Genomic DNA, 22,174 nt, shown 5'->3' with positions numbered 1-22,174 from the left:
ACTCCAGTGGTGTTATTTATGCGATCTTGTGCCCGTGTGGCCTCATGTATGTTGGACAAACTAAGCAAAAAGTCAAAAACCGCATATTCCAACACTGCAGCAGGATTCGCTGCTCCACAGCGGGGGCACCCCTTGTTGAACATTTCATAGACAAAAACCATACACCAGAGTCTCTTCGATGGCTAATAATTGAAAAAATCTCCCTCGGCCCACGGGGGGGTAATTTGAACTCCATCCTCAATACCAGAGAATGTAAATGGATGCAGAAACTTCAGACCATAAGGAGGGGATTAAATGAACTCGATGCAAATTTCTCTCAAATGGCTGGACTTAATCCAGAATAGACAATATACATTCAGAATGGGGTCCCTTGATATGCTCCCTTTTCCATGTACAGACCACCCTATGGGCATGATCACCTGATCCATTCACTGTAGTAAAATGTCTGCTGCTCTTAACGCTTGAACATGGGCTTATCGGTTATTGCTAACAATGTGTTGGTTAAGTATGCTTTCAACTGTACTTTCTGAATAACCATGAGTTACATTAACACTCAATCTCACACCCCCACGTGTCCTACTTAGGCGTCCTTCCCCGACTTCCAGTCATGGCCAGCCTCTCCGGCATTCACAAATAACAGGTGAACTTAGAGGCACCACCTTTCGTTTTTGCTCACAGTAAATGTTCCGAATTTTGACACACGCTCCCTTAGCCTTTGAGCGCACACGTCATTCTGACTTCCTGATTGGCCCCCTGAGACGAGCCCTTTTCGTTTACTAGCATCCAGCGACTGCACCGCGAGCTCACACGGATGCAGTTCGCCGGCAGAGCGGTAACCCGTTAAGGAGGTCCCGTTAAAAGGTAAACGCTATCCTAACCCCTTTTGAAGTCTCTTTCATAGGTTGACAGAGTACTAAACGGTATTTTCTGATCTTCTCCTAATCGGTAACTACCCACGCCCGCAATCTTGTCTTATAGCGCGCTTCTTTTTTAATTACAGTAAGAAGCCATTCATGGTCCCAGGCGTGAGGAATGATCCCACAGCATACTTTGGTCTAATGTCTGCGATCACGTCGCACAAGTAAGTCCTAACTTTTGAGTCTCCCTACCCCGGGCAGTCGTTCTGAACTAGCGCCCTGATGTGTAGTCCTATTTTATTTCAGAAACTTCTGGAGCTTTGACAAGGCCCCTTCACAGACGGTACAGATGGCGACCGTTCTTTGATGTAGGTACAACCACATCCCTTTTCCCATTATCACACTATGCACAATCACCTATAGTTACTAAATTCAGTTTTCACGTTATCCCTTAGGCTCTCCCTACCTTCCTGATGAAGACCCCAACATGAGGCTTGAACCAACCCTTTAGCGTAATCAGGGGTCGAAACGTAGAACTACGCCTTTTTCTCCACACACCATAGGATCTAAATATGAGATTGATTCTCGCTCTCTATGTGTGATGTATTTTGGGAACCTTTGCTCATTAATTTGACTGTAAAGGTTTTTTACAACTGTAACATGATGTTATGAAGATGTCACTACACCTTTACCCTGTCCCTCTCACTTTTCACTTACCCCTCCCTTCTTCACCGAGAGCACTTGATTCTATAATTGAATGTAATGATTTCACAATTACATTGTAATCTTTACGTTTTACATGATGAACTATTGGCTGCAATTTGATCAAACCTTGACTTTGATGAATAAATGCCAATGAAACTGAATTGAATAATTTAATTTTGTAAAAATCTTACTTCCATTTAATCATCTTTAAGTTGATGATTGTGTGTTCAATTAAATATTTTTTTAACTGTATGTTATTACAAATTTGCAACTCGGACCAACCCTATTTTGTACTGTTTCATGGACCCAGGTCCTGAGTTCTTAAGGGCCTACCCCTTTAATACTCACCCTCATATTTGGCCAGCCTGCCCCTCTGGAGCACCTTCAGGCCCTTACTGCTTTGGGAGGGGCCTCACTGGATCCTTGCTGGCATGTGTGCCTCGGCATCAGTTGGGTCTCTTGGATCTGGTGTTGGATCTGCAGCAGTCACCTGTAAGTCTGAGACCTTCCACTGCACCCTTCCCAGTGACGATGCCCCACGCTGGTACCATCCCCATAGTCACTCCCGACTCCAACACAGAGACGTACGAGCATTGTTCAATGCCGGTTCACAGGCTTCGACCATGACCATGCCCTCCAGGGCATAGCCAGTACCTGTTTTATTCAAAAGGCTTGGAGAGGGAAACAAATAGAAGGAATTTGAGGACCCTTATGGATACCAGCATCCCCTAGACTATACTGAGGACAACTGGTATGAGGAACTGGGTTGGACACCTCAAAAGACACTGACTTGGTATCTCCCCTTTCCGAGGGTGCCTCATTTGCTACGCTGGTGCGCAGAGTGGCTGAGGTCTTAGACCTTCTGTTGCCCTCAGTTGCTCATCTTGACAGAAGTGCTTCAGCTGGGAGTCGCCCCGCTTTGAACCCTTACTCCCCTTTAATGAAACCCTTATGATGTCCTACTTGGGGCCTGGTCTAAACCCTGCACAGGGGCACCTTTGCATGGTGTCTAGGAGGGAAGCTAGTTCCACCTTGAGTGTTCATATGCTTCTCAATGGTCAAAGAGGATCCTTTTCACAATGCACAGGCCCTTACCCACTGAGGTGGCATGCTTCACTGGGTCGTGCTCCTGGTTAGGCGGGCGCTGCAATGCTCAACTGGCCCCTTAGAGGGGGCTCTTTGACAGAGATCTTTTCTGATGTCAGAGATGAAGCAGAAGCGTCAGACGAGGGAAACGTGCCCTTGAACATTTTCTCTGTATGTGCGATGGTAGATTGGAGAGCAAAGGTGGTGATCAGGTCAAATTAAATAAGGACCTTCAAACTAAGTTCAATTACACAACTGTTCTGAAATGTGGGATAGTGGCAGACTTGTGTTGCTTGTCTGATCAAGATCACTTTCAAACACTATAATTACTTGCAATATAAAGCCTGGAGAGTCATGCATCAATCATAGATCCCCGAAACAAAATTACTTTAGAAAAGGAACGTCCGCCTGCTCATGCCACTGATCAAGACTACACGTTAGTAGAAGGATGTTCCTTTTCGAAAGTAATCATATTCACTCAGCGTTTGAGAAAGGATTTTACCCCCATGACCCTGATATTAGCCCACACCGTGCCCTGAGGAAGCCCCAGGCGGAAGGCCAATGTGAAGGGGCGAAACAGGTGTTTTGCTGCTAATGCTTCTTTAGGTCTCGTCCTTTTCCATTGCGAAGCAATGGGAAATGGGGGAGAATTCAAGTGCTCCATCGGATAGTCAAACCACCGCTTTTTTCCGTGGCGTTTTCTTCGAGTGCACGTACAGGCACGCGCATTTGGCCCATACACTTTAATGGCCATCTGTTCCTGTTCCTAATGGCCCTCCCCCCTCCCCCAGCACAGAGCACGCAACGCGGCCGCACAGCACATCAAAGGGCTTCTCCCAGCGTGTGCTGTGCGGCTTCTCCTCCCCTAATTATGTGGCCGGCCGTACTTGTGTTTCCTGGCCGCTTCCCGGCCGATCAACTTGTATCAGTTTGCTTACATTACCATGGTTTAAGGCACACATAATTTCCTGTATCATGCCTTGCACTCCCTACCTTCTCGGGACATTCTTTGCACTTGTAATCATAGCAAACAAGGCAACTTTCGGATCAGCTACGGTCAGACAGCTATCTTGTTCGCTGTCCTTGTTTTCGACGTTTTATGTTCTCTTCCTAAGCCTTACATCAGTGACGGCCCTTCGCTAGCCTTGCACACCAAAGCCTGTGATGTCACTTATATCACAGTTGCTTGAACTAGATTACCTACCCATGCCACCTGAATTTGGCACACATTTTATATTCTCTTGCTGGACATCTCATGCCGTATCGTTATTTTTACTCCTCAATTTCCACACCTGGCATTAGTTTCTTTTCATGCCTTGCACCATTTTGTCATGCTTTACTCTACTCATGCCTTGCAAGCCCTGAACCTATTATCTTCCCTACCCAATCTTTCCACCTGATATCTTCACATGCCATATACCTGTATTCTCCTCCTATGCATATGCACCCATTATCGTCTCTCACATCAGGAAGGTTTTGTTTCCCATGCCTGCTCCTTGCATCAATCTCATGCTCTGCACCTGAAATGTCACATCAAAGGCTCTGTGCCACTTTCACCCACACAGCAACACTTACAGACACACAACGCCACTCACACCCACGCAAGCCCACTATCATCCACGCAACACCACACTCACCCACGCAACGCCAATCACCCAAGCAACACCACTCACACACGCAACGCCACTCATCCACGCAACCCCACTCATACTCATCCACGCAACGCCACTCATCCACGCAACGCCACTCATCCACGCAACGCCACTCACCCAAGCAACACCACTCACACACGCAACACAACTCACCCACGCAACGCCACTCACACACGCAACGCCACTCACACACGCAACGCCACTCACACACACAACGCCACTCACACACGCAACGCCACTCACACACGCAATGCCACTCACACACGCAACGCCACTCAGCCACGCAACGCCACTCAGCCACGCAACGCAACTCACACACGCAACGCCACTCACACACGCAACGCCACTCACACACGCAACGCCACTCACACACGCAACGCCACTCACACACGCAACGCCACTGACACGCGCAACGCCACTGACACGCGCAACGCCACTGACACACGCAACGCCACTCACACACGCAACGCCACTCACACACGCAACGCCACTCACACACGCAACGCCACTCACACACGGGTGCAGATTGTGGGTGCAGATTCAGAGAAAACTCAGCAGCACCACCACCATTGCAATGCAATAGGTCTCGTTTTAACACAAATTTAAGCTATAGGCCTTGTAAATGGCAAAGCCTTTTATTTTTGTTCCAAAAACCAGAACGCAAAAATAAAGGGCATAATCATTTACAATGCTAATAGTTCAGACTCGCGTTATTGCGAGACCTATTGCATTTTCAATGCTTGTTTTGTTTCTGGGATCTATGATCCGTCTCTGCTGTGCATGACTCGGAATCCTTAAAAGAGCCAAGCATCATAAGACTATTTAAGAATGCAATAAATTTTGACTTGTTCTGACACATCCTAAAGCTCAGTACCAATAATGTAGAAAGGGTCTCCCATTGTCAAGAACAAGTGAACCACACCATATTAGCTCTAATAATGCAGGATTGCTAAAGTTCTGGACCCATTACCCCCATCCTCTGACCGCGGTCCCCGTGTTTGCCAAAAGACCGGGTGAGAGGTGCTGTCGATATTTTTTCCATTTTCCGCCACTTGGCAGCTGATTGAAGAACACAGAGGGGGGGTGGTCCATTGCCGCCCTAAAGACGTTGTGTAAGAGTGCGGGGAGGCTGCTGCCCCCAAAACTCATGGCGCCAGGGGCAGACCGACCCCCCTTTGGTAGGCCACTGCACTTGCTTCCAACATGCTCCTTCTGCCCCTTTTCTGTCATATGAGAAATTGCTTCTCTTCTTAGGTACTTATTGTGGGTTGGCTAAGTGAGGAGCAGGGATACCGCAGGCCCGGAATCTCCATTTCCTGCTGGCCTCCCTGCACCAAATCTGACCATTCCAGAATGGGGAATAACCATACATAGACAGAATTACTTGGTCCTTTTTCACATGTTTTCCCTAACTCCGTAGACAAATCCATGGATATGTACCACCTACCTCCACTTCGGTGCTAGAGGGGTCGGACGGGGGCGTTGCTACGCTTCTGCCTACAGCCCGTTCCACTCGTCACCTGCAGTTTTACTGAGTGAGGATCCACGCCTGATAAACCAGGTCTGGTGTACCTGCACCCTGCCATCCACGGTGCAGGAAACCCAGGTGAACTGAATTGGATGTAGTGGTAAACTAAACCCCCCAGTAACACCACCCGCCCAACTCCCAGTGAATGCTTTATAAGTGTTACCAGACAATGAGGCACAGTGTACTGTGAAAGTTCCAGATGTGGTCAGAAAATATGCACCTTTTTTTACCTCCTTTAAGTATTGTTCAGAAAGGGTCTGCATTACAAGCTTGTCAGTATCCGTTTGGAAGAGAGTGCTTCAAACAGCACTTATTAAGCACTGTAATTAAGCAGGTGTTAGTGTTAATCACTGTATGGTACTCTGTCTCTTTTCGTGGATTCCACTTAGTGTCTGCGATATATGGGCCATTACAGGTCCGGTCCGTATGCAACATTATGAAGTTGGCTAACTTAATATTTATGTTGCTATTGTAAACTAATGCTTAACTGCTGTGTTTTGTTCCTGGATTGCTGATAAATGTAACTGAGTACTGAGGAGCGGCTGCATTCAAATACCTCAGGATTTGTTTTCCAACTTTTTGAATAGTGCACGCATTTATCTCTAGGATGTTTTGTGCATGTGTCACATAAAGTTGCAACAGTCTATTTAAAATAATGTGGCTCGAAATGAAACAGTTGAAGATAGTAAAGTGAGATTGCAACATAATTTAAGTGCTGTATTCCATTTTAAAGGAATAAGCAAGCATTGACAAAGCCAGCAGGTTTAGAGCTTACATCGTGCATGTACACACTGATACAAAGTTGAGCCCACCCCCCATTAAGCACACAAACCATGCGTAGCAATACAAACAGATGCAAAGATACAGTCATTCATAAAGACACGCAAATCAGCAATCACAGGACCAAAAGGACACAAAAGACACTCGGGAACACATTTGAAAAGACCTGTCTGCTTGCACACAGCACTTTTTGTATCCAGAAACAGAGTAAATCACCAACAGGCAATCACACACCCTACATTAGGATACCAGTACAAAAAGACATACAGGTGTAGAGGCACAAATCCACACGCAGGCACTCGCGAACACAATTATTAGCACTCCGGTACTCGCAAACAACAATGGGATAGGGAGAAATACAGACCGAGAACATGCAGGCACACACAATCACGGACTGCAGATGTACAGGAACGCATGCACGCAGAGCTGGATGGGTAAAGCAAAACTGGGTGCATGAGCCGCAAACCCATGTGTGTGGGTGTACACGCGGATGGCTACCAAAGTGGGTGATTTGGGTGGGTAAGTTGATGCTTGGCTTGATGGTGTGGGCTGATGGAAGGGCAAGTATGTGAGCAAAGTGGGTGATTTGGGTGGGTAAGTTAATGCTTGGATTGATGGTGTGGGTTGATGGAAGTGCCAGTATGTGCGGGTGCGTGGAGGACAGATTGAGAGATGACTCCATAGGTGAAGGGCCGTGGCCTATTCATCCATCCACTAGGCTATCTATTCAGTCACCTATCCAAACACTCACCGATTCATGAATCCACCAATCCATCACTCATCCATTCATCTCTACATGCAGCGCCTACCCCTCTAATTCATCATCCAGGCGCTCACTCATTACTCATTCTCGCATTCACCCATACACACACTTAAACCTGCCAGTCAAGGAAGAATGGTTCCTCTTCTTACAAAAACTATACACACTGGTTTTGTTAATTCTTGCTTCAAAAATGTTCTCATCCACTTGAGTTCTACGAGACTGACAATACCCTGTGGCGAATCTTGTGCAACTTTAATTTTATCTGAAGATTCCCACTCGCTTGAGAATGCCTCACGATTTTTTCATGGGTATGAATCCGCGCAGGTGGCACCTGCTCCTTTAATGGCCAACAATTTACAGAATTTATCGTATCTGGCATGGCAATCTTCAGAACAATATGACTTCGTTATTGTGAAATTCAGTGTTCTATTCTACCTTCTCTTCTCCATACCGCTGCCCTGCCTGGCCTCTGTGTAGACGCAGGAAAACCAGGCCGTGCTAGAGCAAGGCAGCCAGCACTGGAATCTGGCAGGAAGGAGAGGGCAAATGAAAAGACCAACACGTTTCTGGCGCATTTTCAAAGGTGAAGGACTTCTGCAGACGGGCGCAGCCAGCTTGGCTGTTCGCAGTGCGTGGATAATTGGCCTGGAGGTCTAAAGGTACTCACAATTTACCTATCAACAGCTCAAGCACCAGCGGCAAACTGATGACGAGGCAGTGTTTTTCGTGCGTAGTTGGCGTGTACAGACAAATCAAAGAACACGCCCCGCATGCCTAAGTGAAGCCTGTGGGACAAAGAACAGTTGACCCTTTATTTAGAGATGGGGGCTGGGGGGCACTGGCCGCTGTTTTCTCAATGGAAAAGACGATCCTCCTGAGCACGTGCTCTTCACGTAGCATTCCGAAGAGAGAGCGAATTCAGGGTCGTCCCATCTACAGAGCAGCAGCTGCAGTAACTCCGGGGCCTGGGGCCGTGAGGTTGTGGCACTCCCGGCCAGCAACAAAATAGCAGTTTTTTGTCATGGTGTCTTCCTCTTTCATGTTCATTGCAGATCAGAAGAATACAAGCAGAATCTGTGTTGCAAAATTAAATCCACCAAAACAGGTCGTAATTTTTGAAAAAAAAAGACTTTGAATCAGTTTAATGCAAGTCATGTTAAAAATGCTGTGGCTGAGATTCTATAGAAAGATGCACATATTCTGTTTTTCCTGTAATGATCTAGCATGGGGGAAAAATAACCATGTTGCTATAAATATCTCCTTTCTGCTGATCTCTTTTTCGTTTTTAGAAAAACTATTGAAACCTTACCTCTTAGATGTTTGGGTATCTGAACCACGGAAATTTGAAAAAGTTTGGGCACATTGATCAAACTTTCATGCAGTGAAACGCAGTGGGCCACCTTACTGTGCTGTGTTGCATGAAAGTGCCTTGGTACTTTCTACCATTCCTATGTGACTCTTAGAGTATATCCATTCGTATCCCTTCCCTATGTATATAGAGATAACTCTAATCACTAGTATACGCAGTAGACCTTTGTACTCTCTACCATTCCTATGTGACTCTTAGAGTATATCCATTCGTATCCCTTCCCTATGTATATAGAGATAACTCTAATCACTAGTATACGCAGTAGACCTTTGTACTCTCTACCATTCCTATGTGACTCTTAGAGTATATCCATTCGTAGCCCTTCCCTATGTATATAGAGATAACTCTAATCACTAGTATACGCAGTAGACCTTTGTACTCTCCACCATTCCTATGTGACTCTTAGAGTATATCCATTCGTATCCCTTCCCTATGTATATAGAGATAACTCTAATCACTAGTATGTGCATTAGACCTTTGTACTCTCTACCATTCCTATGTGACTCTTAGAGTATATCCATTCGTTGCCCTTCCCTATGTATATAGAGATAACTCTAATCACTAGTATATGCAGTAGACCTTTGTACCCTCTAGCATTCCTATGTGACTCTTAGAGTATATTCATCCATATCCCTTCCCTATGTATATAGAGATAACTCTAATCACCAGTCTCTTCTTTGTGTGACTTTACATCTTGTACATTTGCAAATTTTTTTCTGTTTGTATCTTTTATGTAACGCATGTAATTCTTAGTCCTTATGTTTTGCAACTGGTTCTTATGTAAAGCGCTCTGACACCTTCGGGTAAAGTTTGCGCTATATAAAATCGCATTAAGTAAATAAAAAATAAATAAAGGGCAGGACAGGAATGTGCTGTATTTAACATTATACAGTGCAGCCGGGCATTCCTGTCCTCTCCTTGTGCTGGCGCACAATTGACTGCCTAGCGATAACGCAGGCACCCTTTCACAATGGTGCAAGGGTGCCTGTGTTGTAAGCTGGATTGTTTTTGTGCAAAAGGCATACTTTCCTGCACACAACCAATCATCTGAGGCATTTCCCTCTGTCTGTGTGTGCTGCAGAGTATAGTACATCTATACTTACCTTCTAAATATTTTGGTGGTACCACGTTTGTGCACATGATGTTTGCGTCAATTAATAAAAAAAATGTGTGTGTGAAAAGTTAACCCAAATTATAAATTGATATTTTTTTTTACATCAAATCAATGGTCTGCACCATCTGCTCTTCCTGTATATTACATATTGCGGGTGCTTATACACAACACCAGCTGTATCACATGTTTTTTAAGGCATCTTCCTGCTTTATTTAAATCTTTTGTACCTATGACTTTTCAGAAATAGCCACTGGATGCTTTTCCACTGAAACAACATTGTAACCACTGTCTTTGAAATGTGGGAACATTAATTCAACTCTGAAGCATTGTCTTTTCTTTATCTGTGATTAATATCAAGCCTCTAGTGATAAAATCTAAAACGAATGCGTATACACATTTGATTGAAGTTATTTCTCACAGTAAAAGGTTGCACTGATTTATGAGAATATATGCAGATGCACAGAGTGTAATGTGCAGTATACTACTATTGTTGAGAGTTGGGAGAGGCTATGACTTACAAAAGGTGAAGATTTGAGTGGGTCATGCATCAATGCTTAATTTGTAAAGCAATAAGTACAGGAGACCAGAGATTTTCTTAGAAACAACTTCCCGCACTGGCTAAGGCCATGTTTGCCAAATATCACGCCTGCCTAGATTTGATCCTACCTCATTTCTCTTTTTCCATCACCCTACTCATTTACTTATGCTTACCACTCTTAGGGTATAGGCGATCAACCAGGACTCTCCAGGCATCTTGGTCCTAGGTTTTTCTTTCAATCTGGCTTAAGGCATCTCCTTGCAATCGGTTGTTTTGTTGGCCTTCCTCTTTTCCATTTCCCTTGAGGGGTTTCCCTCACCCTGCACTTTGTCTTTTTTATCTGACTCTTGGGTTTCTCTATATTTCCAGCTCTCTCTATTTGTCACTTTTTTGCTATTTTTTCATCTTTTTTCCCTTTTCTGTCTTTTCTCTCTTCCTCATTTGTGGCCAACGCCTCAGGGTGAAAAATACGTTCTCAAAAAGAGTGCTGAACAGCCGCAGCCGCTACAGGTAAGAGCGGTGGGGTAGTGTGATTTCCAGTGACGACCACGGTGAAAAATTAAATAAATAATTTTTTTGTCGTGGTTGTCCCTCGAAATCCGCCTCAATGCTCTTACCTGCAGCAGCCGCGGCTGGTGCTGGAGCCCACCACCAACAGCAACTACTGGCACAAATAAACCACTGTTCATAATGGCCCTCCCCTGCCTCATCTATGGTAGCAAACAGCATATCAGTTTTCACATCGTCATAGGTGGAGCATGTCAAGCTGGTCTCTCACGTGAATTAGGTATATACAGAGCCATTGAACTAAACCCAGTGTAAAATTTCATTGCATAAGTCCTACTGTGGTGCAGTGAAGATAGAGAATTGGAATAAATATAACCACCAACACATTGTGGTAAGAACAAAGACCCTGACATTTTAACTTTTCAATATAGTAATAAAACCATAAATCTGTATTTAGTAGTGCAATTTATCGGCCAACCTTTATTTTCACTGACATGTCATAAATATATATATCATGGGTTTTGGAAATTAAATAATGCAACACAATATTGCACGCTGTAGCAGCAGTTACACAAGTAAAAGAAATGCATTCTAGAAATAATATTAAATAGTTAATGAAGAAAGGGATAAGCAAATAAAATTACATAACTTGGATAAACAATATTAGCTTTGCTCCTGTGGTTGTACACAATGGAGAAAATCCTCTATCCGAACATAGTACAACAAAGAGCCTTATATCGACCATTTAGTTGCAGCTCTCTTTGACATTGTGTCAAATATCGCTGGTATGCGGTGTGCTTTAATTTGCGCAGCAATTTTCCCTATTTAGCCACCACCGAGGCGCTGGAACTACGGATGCAAGGCAGTGCTTGATTTGCAAAAACATTAGTGCCAGGGCCCTCATCAGAAGGCCACTGCAGCTTGCACCACCAATTGCCCCAGCCAATGCTGTCAATTACTGTACCAATACAGCTACTAACAATCCGACTCTTACAAGTGTGGCAATTTAGACTGTTCCAGACCCCAACAGGCAAGCTATAAGAATAGCTTTTGTATCAATTATTAGTTCATTTTAATGTACACTAAATTAGTAAACAACTGTTCTTGTGCTCATCTCTAAATCAGTCAAACAGCGCCACCATGTGGCAGATTGTCATAAGTGCTGATGTAGACAATTAAGTGCCAGTGCAAGCGTCGGAAACCATCGGTTCAAATTAAGCACTGATGCAAGGGGTCTTGGGGCGCCCCCATAAAACTTGAAATGGTTTAGATGGAGAGTGAACAATAAAGGGGATATTCAATAATTTCATTCAAGCAGGATTTGTGGTGTTTTCTAAGACAGCCTGCCACATAACCACTATTGCCTTTAGAGACCTTACTGGCCAACTCCGCAGCTCTAAAAATTGTTCCAGCACCACTGAGCAACTATCTCAGTTCCTGACAGACTCACCAAGGAGTTGCAAATAGGTGATGAGTTTTTGTATTTGTACAACATGTTTTTATGTAGCTAACTGTTTTGTCAGCTTCAGTATCATTTCGTATGTGAAAAATACCACCATGTTTACAGGGAAAGCACGCAGGCAGTTGAGCCCCAGCCCCTTGAAGAGCACCCTCACACCCTCCTGTTTGACGCTTTTCGTGATGCAGTGAAGGACTCCCCGATACTTCTGCTGTCCCAGGCCATCCACCTGCAGACGCGCCTTGATAACATCCATGGGTGTGACTAAAGTCCATGCCAATATCCCAGCACATCCTCCAGAAAGGAGCACACCCACTGCTTCTGCAAGACAACAAACACAGCAGGGTCAGCTACAAGAAAATAGAAGACTTGACAAGCAACTATAGCATGGGTCAAATCAGAATAGAAACATTATATAGGACAGTGAGGAAACTGGTTGTCTTCATGGTTTGACCTTATCTTTATGCTAGCTTCCTTCAGCCAATCAGCTTTCATGTTCTACACAGAAAACGACATACATGAGAACACTGTGTGACAACTGAGCTAGAACTCGGAATATGCGCTTTTGAAAAAAACTGTGTAGCCAACGGTGTTTGGTATGCAGAAGCTACCTGTATTTCAATATATTACCCAGTTCTCCTGAGCATGGAGCCAAGTTGCTCTCACGCGCATTAACATGGATGTATTTTTTACATCCCTTATTTGTAAACACTATGGCAAGTCACTTCCTACATTTTCTAAAAGAAATTATAAGCTTGAGTTAGTGCATTAGTGGGCATTTATATGCCTCACCTCTGCTTGTGATGGGACGCATCGAAAAATGGCTACTGCTGTTAGGCACAAAGATAGTGCCTAAGTTACTTACTTGTAGAACTCATTACCCTCAGTCTCTATTGCCCTCGTCACAGTCATTATTTTTTAGGGTGACTTCACCTCAACCAGGAGGAATGAACAGGAAGCGGAGGGGTAACGCCACCCTTTGGCTGCTACAAAACACTAACCTGCCCACCTCACTTCCTGACAATACCAAGCCCATGAAGGCCAGTTGTCAGGGAAGGCAAGGTCGGTCGTTGTTAGAAATGGGATCTCTAGTTGGCAGGAAGAGGTAGGCACCCTGTTCGAGTAGATACCACCACTCTAGTCAGAGTAAGTCAGATCCACACCCTAAATTAACCTGTGCTCACCCTCTGGTAGCTAAGAAAGGAAAAAATAAAATTATAATAACAGAATGTTATTATCATTTTGTTTTTTCCTCCTGCTGTGGCAGTGCTTGAGGAGGCGGGCAGAGCTGCAGGGGAGGAGTGGTAGACACTCCTGTGCTCAATGACTGTTTGGTCGGCCCTCGCTGGCCACCCAAAACAGTCCTGCGCACTCTCCTGTTCTCCATGCAGGCTGCATTGCAGCCTGCATGAAACACATGCCTACCCGTACAGCCCCTGAATGAGTGCCGGGTCACGGCACCCAGACCAATCACAACGCTCCATTGGGGCATTGTGATTGGCTTAGGGGTGGGAACCTGGCTATCTGCTTCCTGTTCTGACCTGGAGTCAGACACAGGCAGCAGGAGAGAAGACGTGGGATCCGGCGGCAGCGACGGCAAGGTACCTTTTTTATTTGTTTCATTTTATTTTTACGAGCATCCCACGAGCAATTCCCCCCCATGCCCCCTGCGTGCCATCCCACCACCCGTGAGCCGTGCCAGCCGCCCCGGAGCTTGGCACAGAGCAGTGAGAGGCAATGTGGAAAGTATTTGTGCAACACTTATTACAGTAAAACGGTAAAATCACCACTCAAAAATAATCCATACCAGGTTAGAAACATAGAGCTTAATTTAATGAACAAAACAAGACCAACATGACACAAATCCAATTAATAGAACCAAAGGTATGAGTTTTCAAATATTAAATTTAAATATAGCGTTTAAAAGCATAAAGTGCCAACCGGGGACATCTGGTCTTACTGGACCGGGTTAAATCTGAAAAGTTAGGCCAACCGCAATGGAGCCCATGTTGGATACAGAAGCCATGCAGCCCCCCTTAAAACAGTACCCTTCCAGAGGATGTGTCAACGTCGAGGAGCAACTTCATCAGTTCCGAGTCACGCAGTCAGGTCCTGTGTCATCGGTAAACCACTTAGGATGAAGGCACTGCATAGTCGATGAGCCTCAGAGTCAGATCATGCATCTTCACCGAACCCCTTATGATGTAGACACTGCGTCTTCATTGAGCCTCACATTACGATGAAGGCACTGCGTCATCAACAAGCCTCGCAGTTGGATCTCGCATCGTCATTGAACCCCTTGCGATGAAGAAACTGCGTCATTGTCGAGTCACTCTGTCAACACTGTGGAGTCTACGAAACGGCACTTCATCGGCGTCAAAGGCAAACGCGTCGTACCGACCGGTTCAAAGCAGGCAATGCATGGACATTGGCAGACAACAGCTGCAGAAACCCTCTTGAAGACAGACCCAGGACTGGATTGGCACCTCGTGTAGAGCAGGACTCACAGTCGGCAGAGTCCAGCAGCTGAATCAGAGTTGATCGAAGTCTTTGATGTCCCTGAGACTTCAGAACAGGAACCGAGCCTTAAGGGTCACTTGGTTCTGTGGATGTAGAGAATCAGGTCCAGTCCTTCTCACCAAGGGGCAAGGGGCAGCTGGTCGCAGGGCAGGCACAGCAGAGTAGGGGTCCAGAAAATCCAGCAGAGTCCAGCAGAGTGTCAGTTCTTTCAGCAGTACAGCAGTCTTTCATCCTGACAGTGTGTCCTCAGGTCCACAGTGTACTGAGTTGGTGGTGTTAGGGGTCCAGTACTTATACCCAGTTGTACATTTGAAGTGGGGGAGACTTCAAAGAGAGGCATTTGAAGTACACAAGGTCCCTGCATTGATCCAGACTCACAGGGGTGCATGCAACTCTTCGTGTGGGGACAGGCACCGCCTTATTTAAGTTCAAGTGTCAACTTCAACCTCCCTCCCACCTTGCCCAGGAAGACCTATCAACCCGGTGATGGGCCATCAGAATGTGAATGTCACACCTCAGTTCCCTTTGTGTGTAACTGTCTTGAGGAAATGTACAAAGCTTACCTGTCATCAACCCAGAAGTGTATTCAGAGATAGGCAGAGGCACAGAATAGTTAGAAAAAAGCCATTTACAGACATGCAATTTAAAATCCGACCACCATAAGTTGTGATTTTAAATTGTGAATCCAGAGACACCTAACTTGAAATTTCTGTCTTGTACCAGTTAGATATTACACTTATAAGATGGATGAATAAGGTAATCACAATGTTAACATATGGGCAAGTTAGGCCTTGCAGTAGTGAACAATTATTTTAAGAGTTTTTCAGTACCTGGAGTTGTAAAACTTAAAAGTACATGTCCTCCTTTTTAAATAGACTGCACTTCTATGGGGTGATTTATATGTGTTAAAAAGGAAGGTTTGGGCCTGGCAAGTTGGTTACCTTGCTAGGTCGACATTACAGTTTAAAACTGCACACACAGGCTCTAAAATAGTAGGCCTGAGACATGTTTAAAGGGCTACTGGTGTGGGTGACACAATCAGTGCTGCAGGCCAACTAGTAGCATTTAATTTTCAGGCCCTGGGCATATGTAGTGCAATTTACTAGGGTCTTACAAATAAATAAATATGCCAGTTGTGGATAAGCCAATGTTACCATGTTTTAGGGACATAGCACGTGCACTTTAGCACTGGTCAGCAGTGGTACAGTGACCAGATTCCTAAAGCCAGAAAAAATGAAGTCAGCAAAACAGGAGGTCAGAAAGCAAAAAAGACAAGCAAAACCATGGCAAGGATTTGAGGTCTAACCGTCAGAATGACGGTGATGAAGGCAATAGGGACTCAGGCTAATGAGATTTATTGGTAGCTAACTGGGCGTTGTCCCTTCGTCCCATGTCCTTGTCTGAGCCATTACTTTTGAGGATTAACCAAGCATAAACTGGCCCTCACGACCAACTCGAGCACACCTATGAAATAACTAGTACAGAAATCATGCTCATTCATTTTTTCTCAGTGCACTAAACATAGAAATAGATTATGTAAGAACTGTAATACGTTGCAGAAAATGTAACACATTTCCACCATTAACAGAAGTTTGAGTTAAAGCCCAATTGGGTGCTTGACAAATTTGAGACAAAGGAACTCCCTGAGCTTCAACCTTGGAGGCTGCCATCGCCTTTGTGGATCTCCCTCGTATTTCTTCAAAGAATATGCCAAAGAAATAGTTAAGCTGATCCATCTACTCAACGTAATATTGGAATCTTTCTGACCCTATTTACCAACAAGAAACGTAACAAAAAAGTTCTGATTTTCTAACCCCTCAGAACTGCTCTCTTTACATCCAGTAAATGAGAAAGTTCCTCATCTTTGGAGGGTAGAGAAGGTAACATGCAGGCAACAATACCAACTGCTTCCAATGCATCTTGCAAGCCACCTTACGGACAAAAGCCTGATTATGTTTAATCAAAACTCTATCCTCCAGAATCTTTAAAAAAGGATGGTTCACATTGCAAAGTAGTGAACTGACGTATCCTTCCTGATGAAGTGATCACTACTAAAAATGCCATCTTTAAAGAGAAGTACTTTAAATCAACAGAAATAAGAGGTTGAAAGGTTGCCACTGCGGAGCCTTAAGTAGGAGGGGTAGCTCCCAAGTTGGAACGTTGGATCTAGTGGTAGGTCTTGAATTAGAAAAACTTTTCAGGAGTCTCCCCACTAAATCAAAACCTTTGCTTGAAGCAGACCAAGGTTCTCTAAAGGCTCTGATGGCTGCCCTCTGAGCCCTTAAAGTTATGACAGTGCCCTGTTTCTGAAAAACATTGGGTAAAAATGATAGAATATCAGTAGTTTCACACTCTACTGCTGACAGGAATCTAGAGGAACACCATTCCTGAAAATCTGTGTAGTGTTTGTCATAGCATTTCAGAGTGATACTCGCTAAGTGTTCTGCCACCACTCTCTTCTGAAGCCCATTCCTCTCAGACCCCAGACAGATAGCCGGTTTCTGAAGAGGGAGACACTTGGGTGCCGTGAATCCCCCGCTTTAGTAGCTACCACAGGGGTGGAGTTCTATATGGGCCTCTTTGGTCTGCAACTTGGCAGGCAAAAGCTCATAATTAACACTATAAGAAAAGGAAGAAAGAAAGATGAGTTGAGAGAGAATGAAAAGAAGGGTGCATGACCGGGTGAAATTGTTGGCAAAAGGATGGATGGATGAAAGGATATATATTTTTTTCCACAGACCTTTATTGCACAATCATGAATTGACACAGCATAGAGCCTACAACCTCAGGGGCCGGCTGCGTTACGTACAGTTACCTAATATCATTGGCAGAGTAACACAGCCCTTCAGCCGACATCCCGGAGGTCCGGCGGCGTGGGAAAGCAAGGTGTACACAGAGTAGTCAAATTCGTGTTCCGGATAGTTCATAGGTCTGTGGTTTTCTTTTTTAAACACAAACGTTATTGTTCGAAGCAGAGGAAATATTTATGTAAACAATCGCAGTCAATAATCTCGCCATAGAGCACGTACAGTACAGCAGCAACCACAATCACCATCACTGAGGGATGGTAGGCCTGGTCATTTCCATATCTGCTGATGGAGAAGTACACAATTCGCCCCTATAGGCATTCCATCGACCCCATTTCTTGTCCCAGACTCCGGGGCATCCCCTAGTTTTATAAACCGATTTTTCAGACAGCATGCACACGTCCATTGCAGCTACCCATCTAATCAGGAGCGGTTTGTGTGGTGAACCCCGCTGCATAGCTCTTTCACGTTTCAATAGGAGGAAGCTTAGGGCCGCCCATCGCTGTTCTATTGCAGTTAAATCTGTAGGGTCCCACACAATAAGAAGAGCACATTTGGGGGTCAGAGGGACCGGTTTCCCCAGAGCATCAGTCATTTTCTGGACGGCGCGATTCCAAAGGGTTTGGACCGCTGGGCATTCCCACAATATATGATAGAAAGTACCTGTTAGGCCACAATACCGGAGGCAGAGGTCAGATGGGCGGCAGCCTATTCTGGCTAGGAGGGGACCAGACATATATGTTCTGTGCAATATTTTTAGTTGTATTAATCTGAATCTATGATTGATGGCTGATTTGCGCGGGGACATCAATGCTGACTGCCAGTCTACATCATCTAGGGTACCGACGTCAGTCTGCCATTTATCTCGCAGGAGATGAAAAGTGTTTGGCATATTATTGCACAATTTATGGTAAGTGTAGGATATCGCCTTGGCCTGAAGGGGTTCTGATAAGAGCCTGTCCTCGAGGGGCGAAGATTGTGGGAGAGAGGCAAGATCCGGGACGTTGGTGAGTATGGCGTGTTTAATTTGGAGGTATCGGAAAGTCTCGGATTGTGCCATGTCGTATGTGTTTTGCAGCTCTTTGAATGTCAGTAGTTTGCCCTTGCGGAGCAAGTTGCCAATGGTGGATATGCCTAATGTGTCCCATTTATCAAAGCCTCTGTAATGACAGAGGGTGCCTAGCTTGTACGAGGTCCAGAGTGGGGTGGACAGTGTGAGGGTGTTGGCCCACCCGAGTCGTGTGTTCACGGGGTGCCAGATTGATATTGTGTGGGACATTGCGCCAATATATCGTGTACAGGAATGTTTGCCGTAAAGAGCCTCGAGGTAGCCGCCACGGCCTGTCTGATATTTTTCTAAGTGAAAGGCAGGGTTTGTGGGTGTGCCATAGATCCACGAGTTGGTGGCAACTAACTGGGTTGCCCAATAGTAGAGGCGGATATTGGGGAGGGTGATACCTCCATCATACCACCCTTGCGTGAGAGAGATGAGAGCAATGCGGGGAGAGCCGCCATCCCATAGAAGGAGGCGAAGGTCCCCTTCGATTAGGTTGAAGTAGGAGTCAGCTATGGGGAATGGTCAATTTTGTAGGGCATAGAGGAATCGAGGGAGTGCAAGCATCTTAAATAGGGAGCTCTACCTGGGAGAGAGAGGGGGAGCGTTCTCCAATGTGAGACGTCGGCATGGAGTCTCTGGAGTGGGCCTTTAAGGTTGCGTTCATGGAACAGTTGGGGGTCCGGAGTGACAAAGATTCCCAAATATTTAAAACCGTCTTGGGCGATTTCGATGGAGTAGCCTCGCGGAAGAGGTGGGGGTGGACCATGGAGAACATAGAGCACCGATTTAGACCAATTAATAGAGAAGCCAGAGTATTTGCCAAAGTTGGTGACCACATGTAGCAGGCTGTTATGGGAGGACTTGGGGGAGGAGATATATACTAGGATGTCATCTGCGTATAGTGAAATCTTGTCGATCGTGTCAGCATTCCATCGAAGGCCTCGGATGGAATTGTCGGTTCTAATCCAGTGGGCTAGAGGTTCAAGAGTGAGGGTGAACAACAGGGGGGACGGAGGGCATCCTTGTCTTGTACCTCTGTGTAAGGGAAAGCGCCTGGACATATGTCCGTTGACATAAACCTGTCCCCAGAGATCAGTGTAAAGTAGTCGAACACATTGTATAAATTTGGGTCCAAAGCCAAAGCGGAGGAGTACTTTGAAGAGGTAAGACCATTCGATAGAATCGAAGGCAAGTGTTGCATCGAGTGAAAGGATAGCTGATGAAAAGATATTTTGGTGAAAGAATGCATGGATGAATTAGTGAAAGGATGGATGAATGCGATGGTGAAAGTATGCATATAAGGGTGGGTGAAAGGATGGAAGGATGAGAGGATGGATGGACGAGTGGGTGAAAGGATGATAGGTGAAAGTATGAATGGGTGAATGAAAGGATAGATGGATGTGGGGGGGAAAGGTGGATGGATGAGTGGGGGAGAGGATGGGTGGATGTAAGTATGACAGAGTTAATTCAAATCTGAAAGGGTGGGTGGATGGGTGAGCGGAAGGATGTCAGAGTAAATGGATATCTGAGAGTATGGGTGGTTGAATGGGTAAAAGGATGGAGAGTAAATGGAAATCTGGAAAGATGAATGAGTGGGTGAAGTGATGGCAGAACACAATGAAATCCTAGAGAATGGATGGAGGGTGGGTGAAAGGATGGCACAATAAATAGAAATATGAGAGGATGGATGGGTGGTTGATGAATGGATGACAAACTAATTAGAAAAGAGTAAATAAAAAACTGAGATGATGGATGGATGGATAAAAGGATCAATTGATGGATAAAAGGCGTGAATAGTAAGTGGATGGATGGAATATCCAATAGATGGATGGAATGGGGAAAGATAGATTGATGAAAAGATGGCAGAAGCAGAATGTAAAGGTGAAATTGTGGATATCAGTGGGTGGATAGAAGCATGAAAGGATGAATGGATAAATGCTTTGATGTGAGAGACAAAGGAGCTCTTATTTGGACGGGCAGGTTCAATTGCTTAGCTTCCTTGGTGCCATCAGAGTTTTGATTAAAGTGGGGGGTATTTTAATTTTTGGGCTACTCCCTTGGAGACATCCCACTGATTTTGAGAGGACAGAGAACAATGATATTCTCCAGGGAGGAAGAACATCTAGGGATTTTAGGAGGGGAAACCAGGAGTGACTGGGCCAAACAGGAATTTAATGACATCTTCTGCTTTCCTCTGTACCCTTGTAAAAAGGCAAGGGATGAGTGGAATCAGTGAGATTCTCTGATATTGTATCTTTTAATGATTCACATGCTTGAATCTTCTCCATCATCGTGATGGGAGTTCCATTGTAACAGTAACAAAAGCAGTGCTAAAGCATTAGCATTATACTTCATTGAAAAAACATTAGCAGTTTGTAGCTAATTTGCATTGATTTAATATATCCAAACTGTATCCAATTTGAGACCCTGAAGCACCCATCCACTGCAGAGCCACCATACTTCAGATTTCTTACCGCACGTCATGTGTTAGGGAGTCTCCCTGAGCTCTGCTCAGTCACAGTGTGTCATTGTTAACCTTTTGACCTGCAGCTTCCAGTTTATCTCTATACCTCCTACCATCATCTGAGGTACAGTTTGGAAGAGCTTTTGGCTGTGTTTTCACACAGAATGTCTGAGTCTAAACAAGCATTGGAATAGCCAATAGGTCTCGCCTTTGGGACCTTTATAAGTATTTAATTATGCAGCGCAATATCCTTGCTGCAACATCACTGTTAAAAACTAAACACAAGGTCCCAAAGGCGAGACCTATTGGCTATGCCAATGCTTGTTTTCTGATTCTTCGAAGTGAGGTGGCGGCATTTCCAATTGGGAGCATCCCATCAATGGCTTCTGACTTAGAATCATGGGGGTTGTCGTTCTCAATGCCACTTACATGCATTTGGGCTAGCGAGTTTTGGTGCAACAAAGCAGTGCATTTTGGGCATTGTGGTGCTTTATATTCGTGCCAGTTCTGTCATGTTGTTTAAACTAACTGTTGCGCTGTAATATTTCAAAATTAAATACGAAGAGGAGAGCCTGTTCATGAAGCTTTCAAAGCTACGCCTGTATTTCAAAGAATAGGATAACGCTGTCAGTAACTGCTTTAATAACATAACGAACGCTTTAGTAAACTAAGCGTTATGTTTGTTTACAGCTCATTAGAAGTTCCCATGAGTTTAAGTAGCGCGAAAGATTCACCGCTTTGCCTAGTGAACGCGGCTTCCAGGTATGCTAAAAGCTTTTTAATTATATCCATTAGCGAAAGCTTTAAGTTTCCATTTAACTAATGGCCTGTCATCCTTCATATGGAGCTGATTATCGAAACGATAAATAGGCAGAGAAGCCCTCAGTTAAATAACTCCGGCTGGAAGAAAAGGTAGGCTTTTTTAAAGCTGCATGGTGCAGTCTTGTACTGAACCTTCTACACATGTA

At 44.8% G+C, this 22,174-nt stretch overlaps 1 protein-coding gene across 2 annotated transcripts in view; it reads right to left on the bottom strand.

Annotated features, from left to right (window-relative positions):
- Positions 1-11,351: 11,351 nt before the first annotated feature.
- The window catches only part of SLC25A47 (solute carrier family 25 member 47), a 119,152-nt gene continuing 108,329 nt past the window's right edge, over positions 11,352-22,174 (bottom strand). For both annotated transcript variants that reach the window (XM_078660184.1, XM_078660183.1), the window contains one exon: positions 11,352-12,679. In XM_078660184.1, the coding sequence (XP_078516310.1) occupies positions 12,399-12,679 (281 nt within the window). In that variant the 3' untranslated portion in view covers positions 11,352-12,398. The remainder of the gene's footprint in view (positions 12,680-22,174) is intronic.

Source organism: Lissotriton helveticus, chromosome 9 (assembly GCF_964261635.1).
Source record: "Lissotriton helveticus chromosome 9, aLisHel1.1, whole genome shotgun sequence".
In the NCBI taxonomy this organism is placed as follows: Eukaryota; Metazoa; Chordata; class Amphibia; order Caudata; family Salamandridae; genus Lissotriton; species Lissotriton helveticus.
The sequence above is the reverse complement of the archived record's forward strand: the minus strand, read 5'-3'. Positions and strand labels throughout refer to the sequence as shown.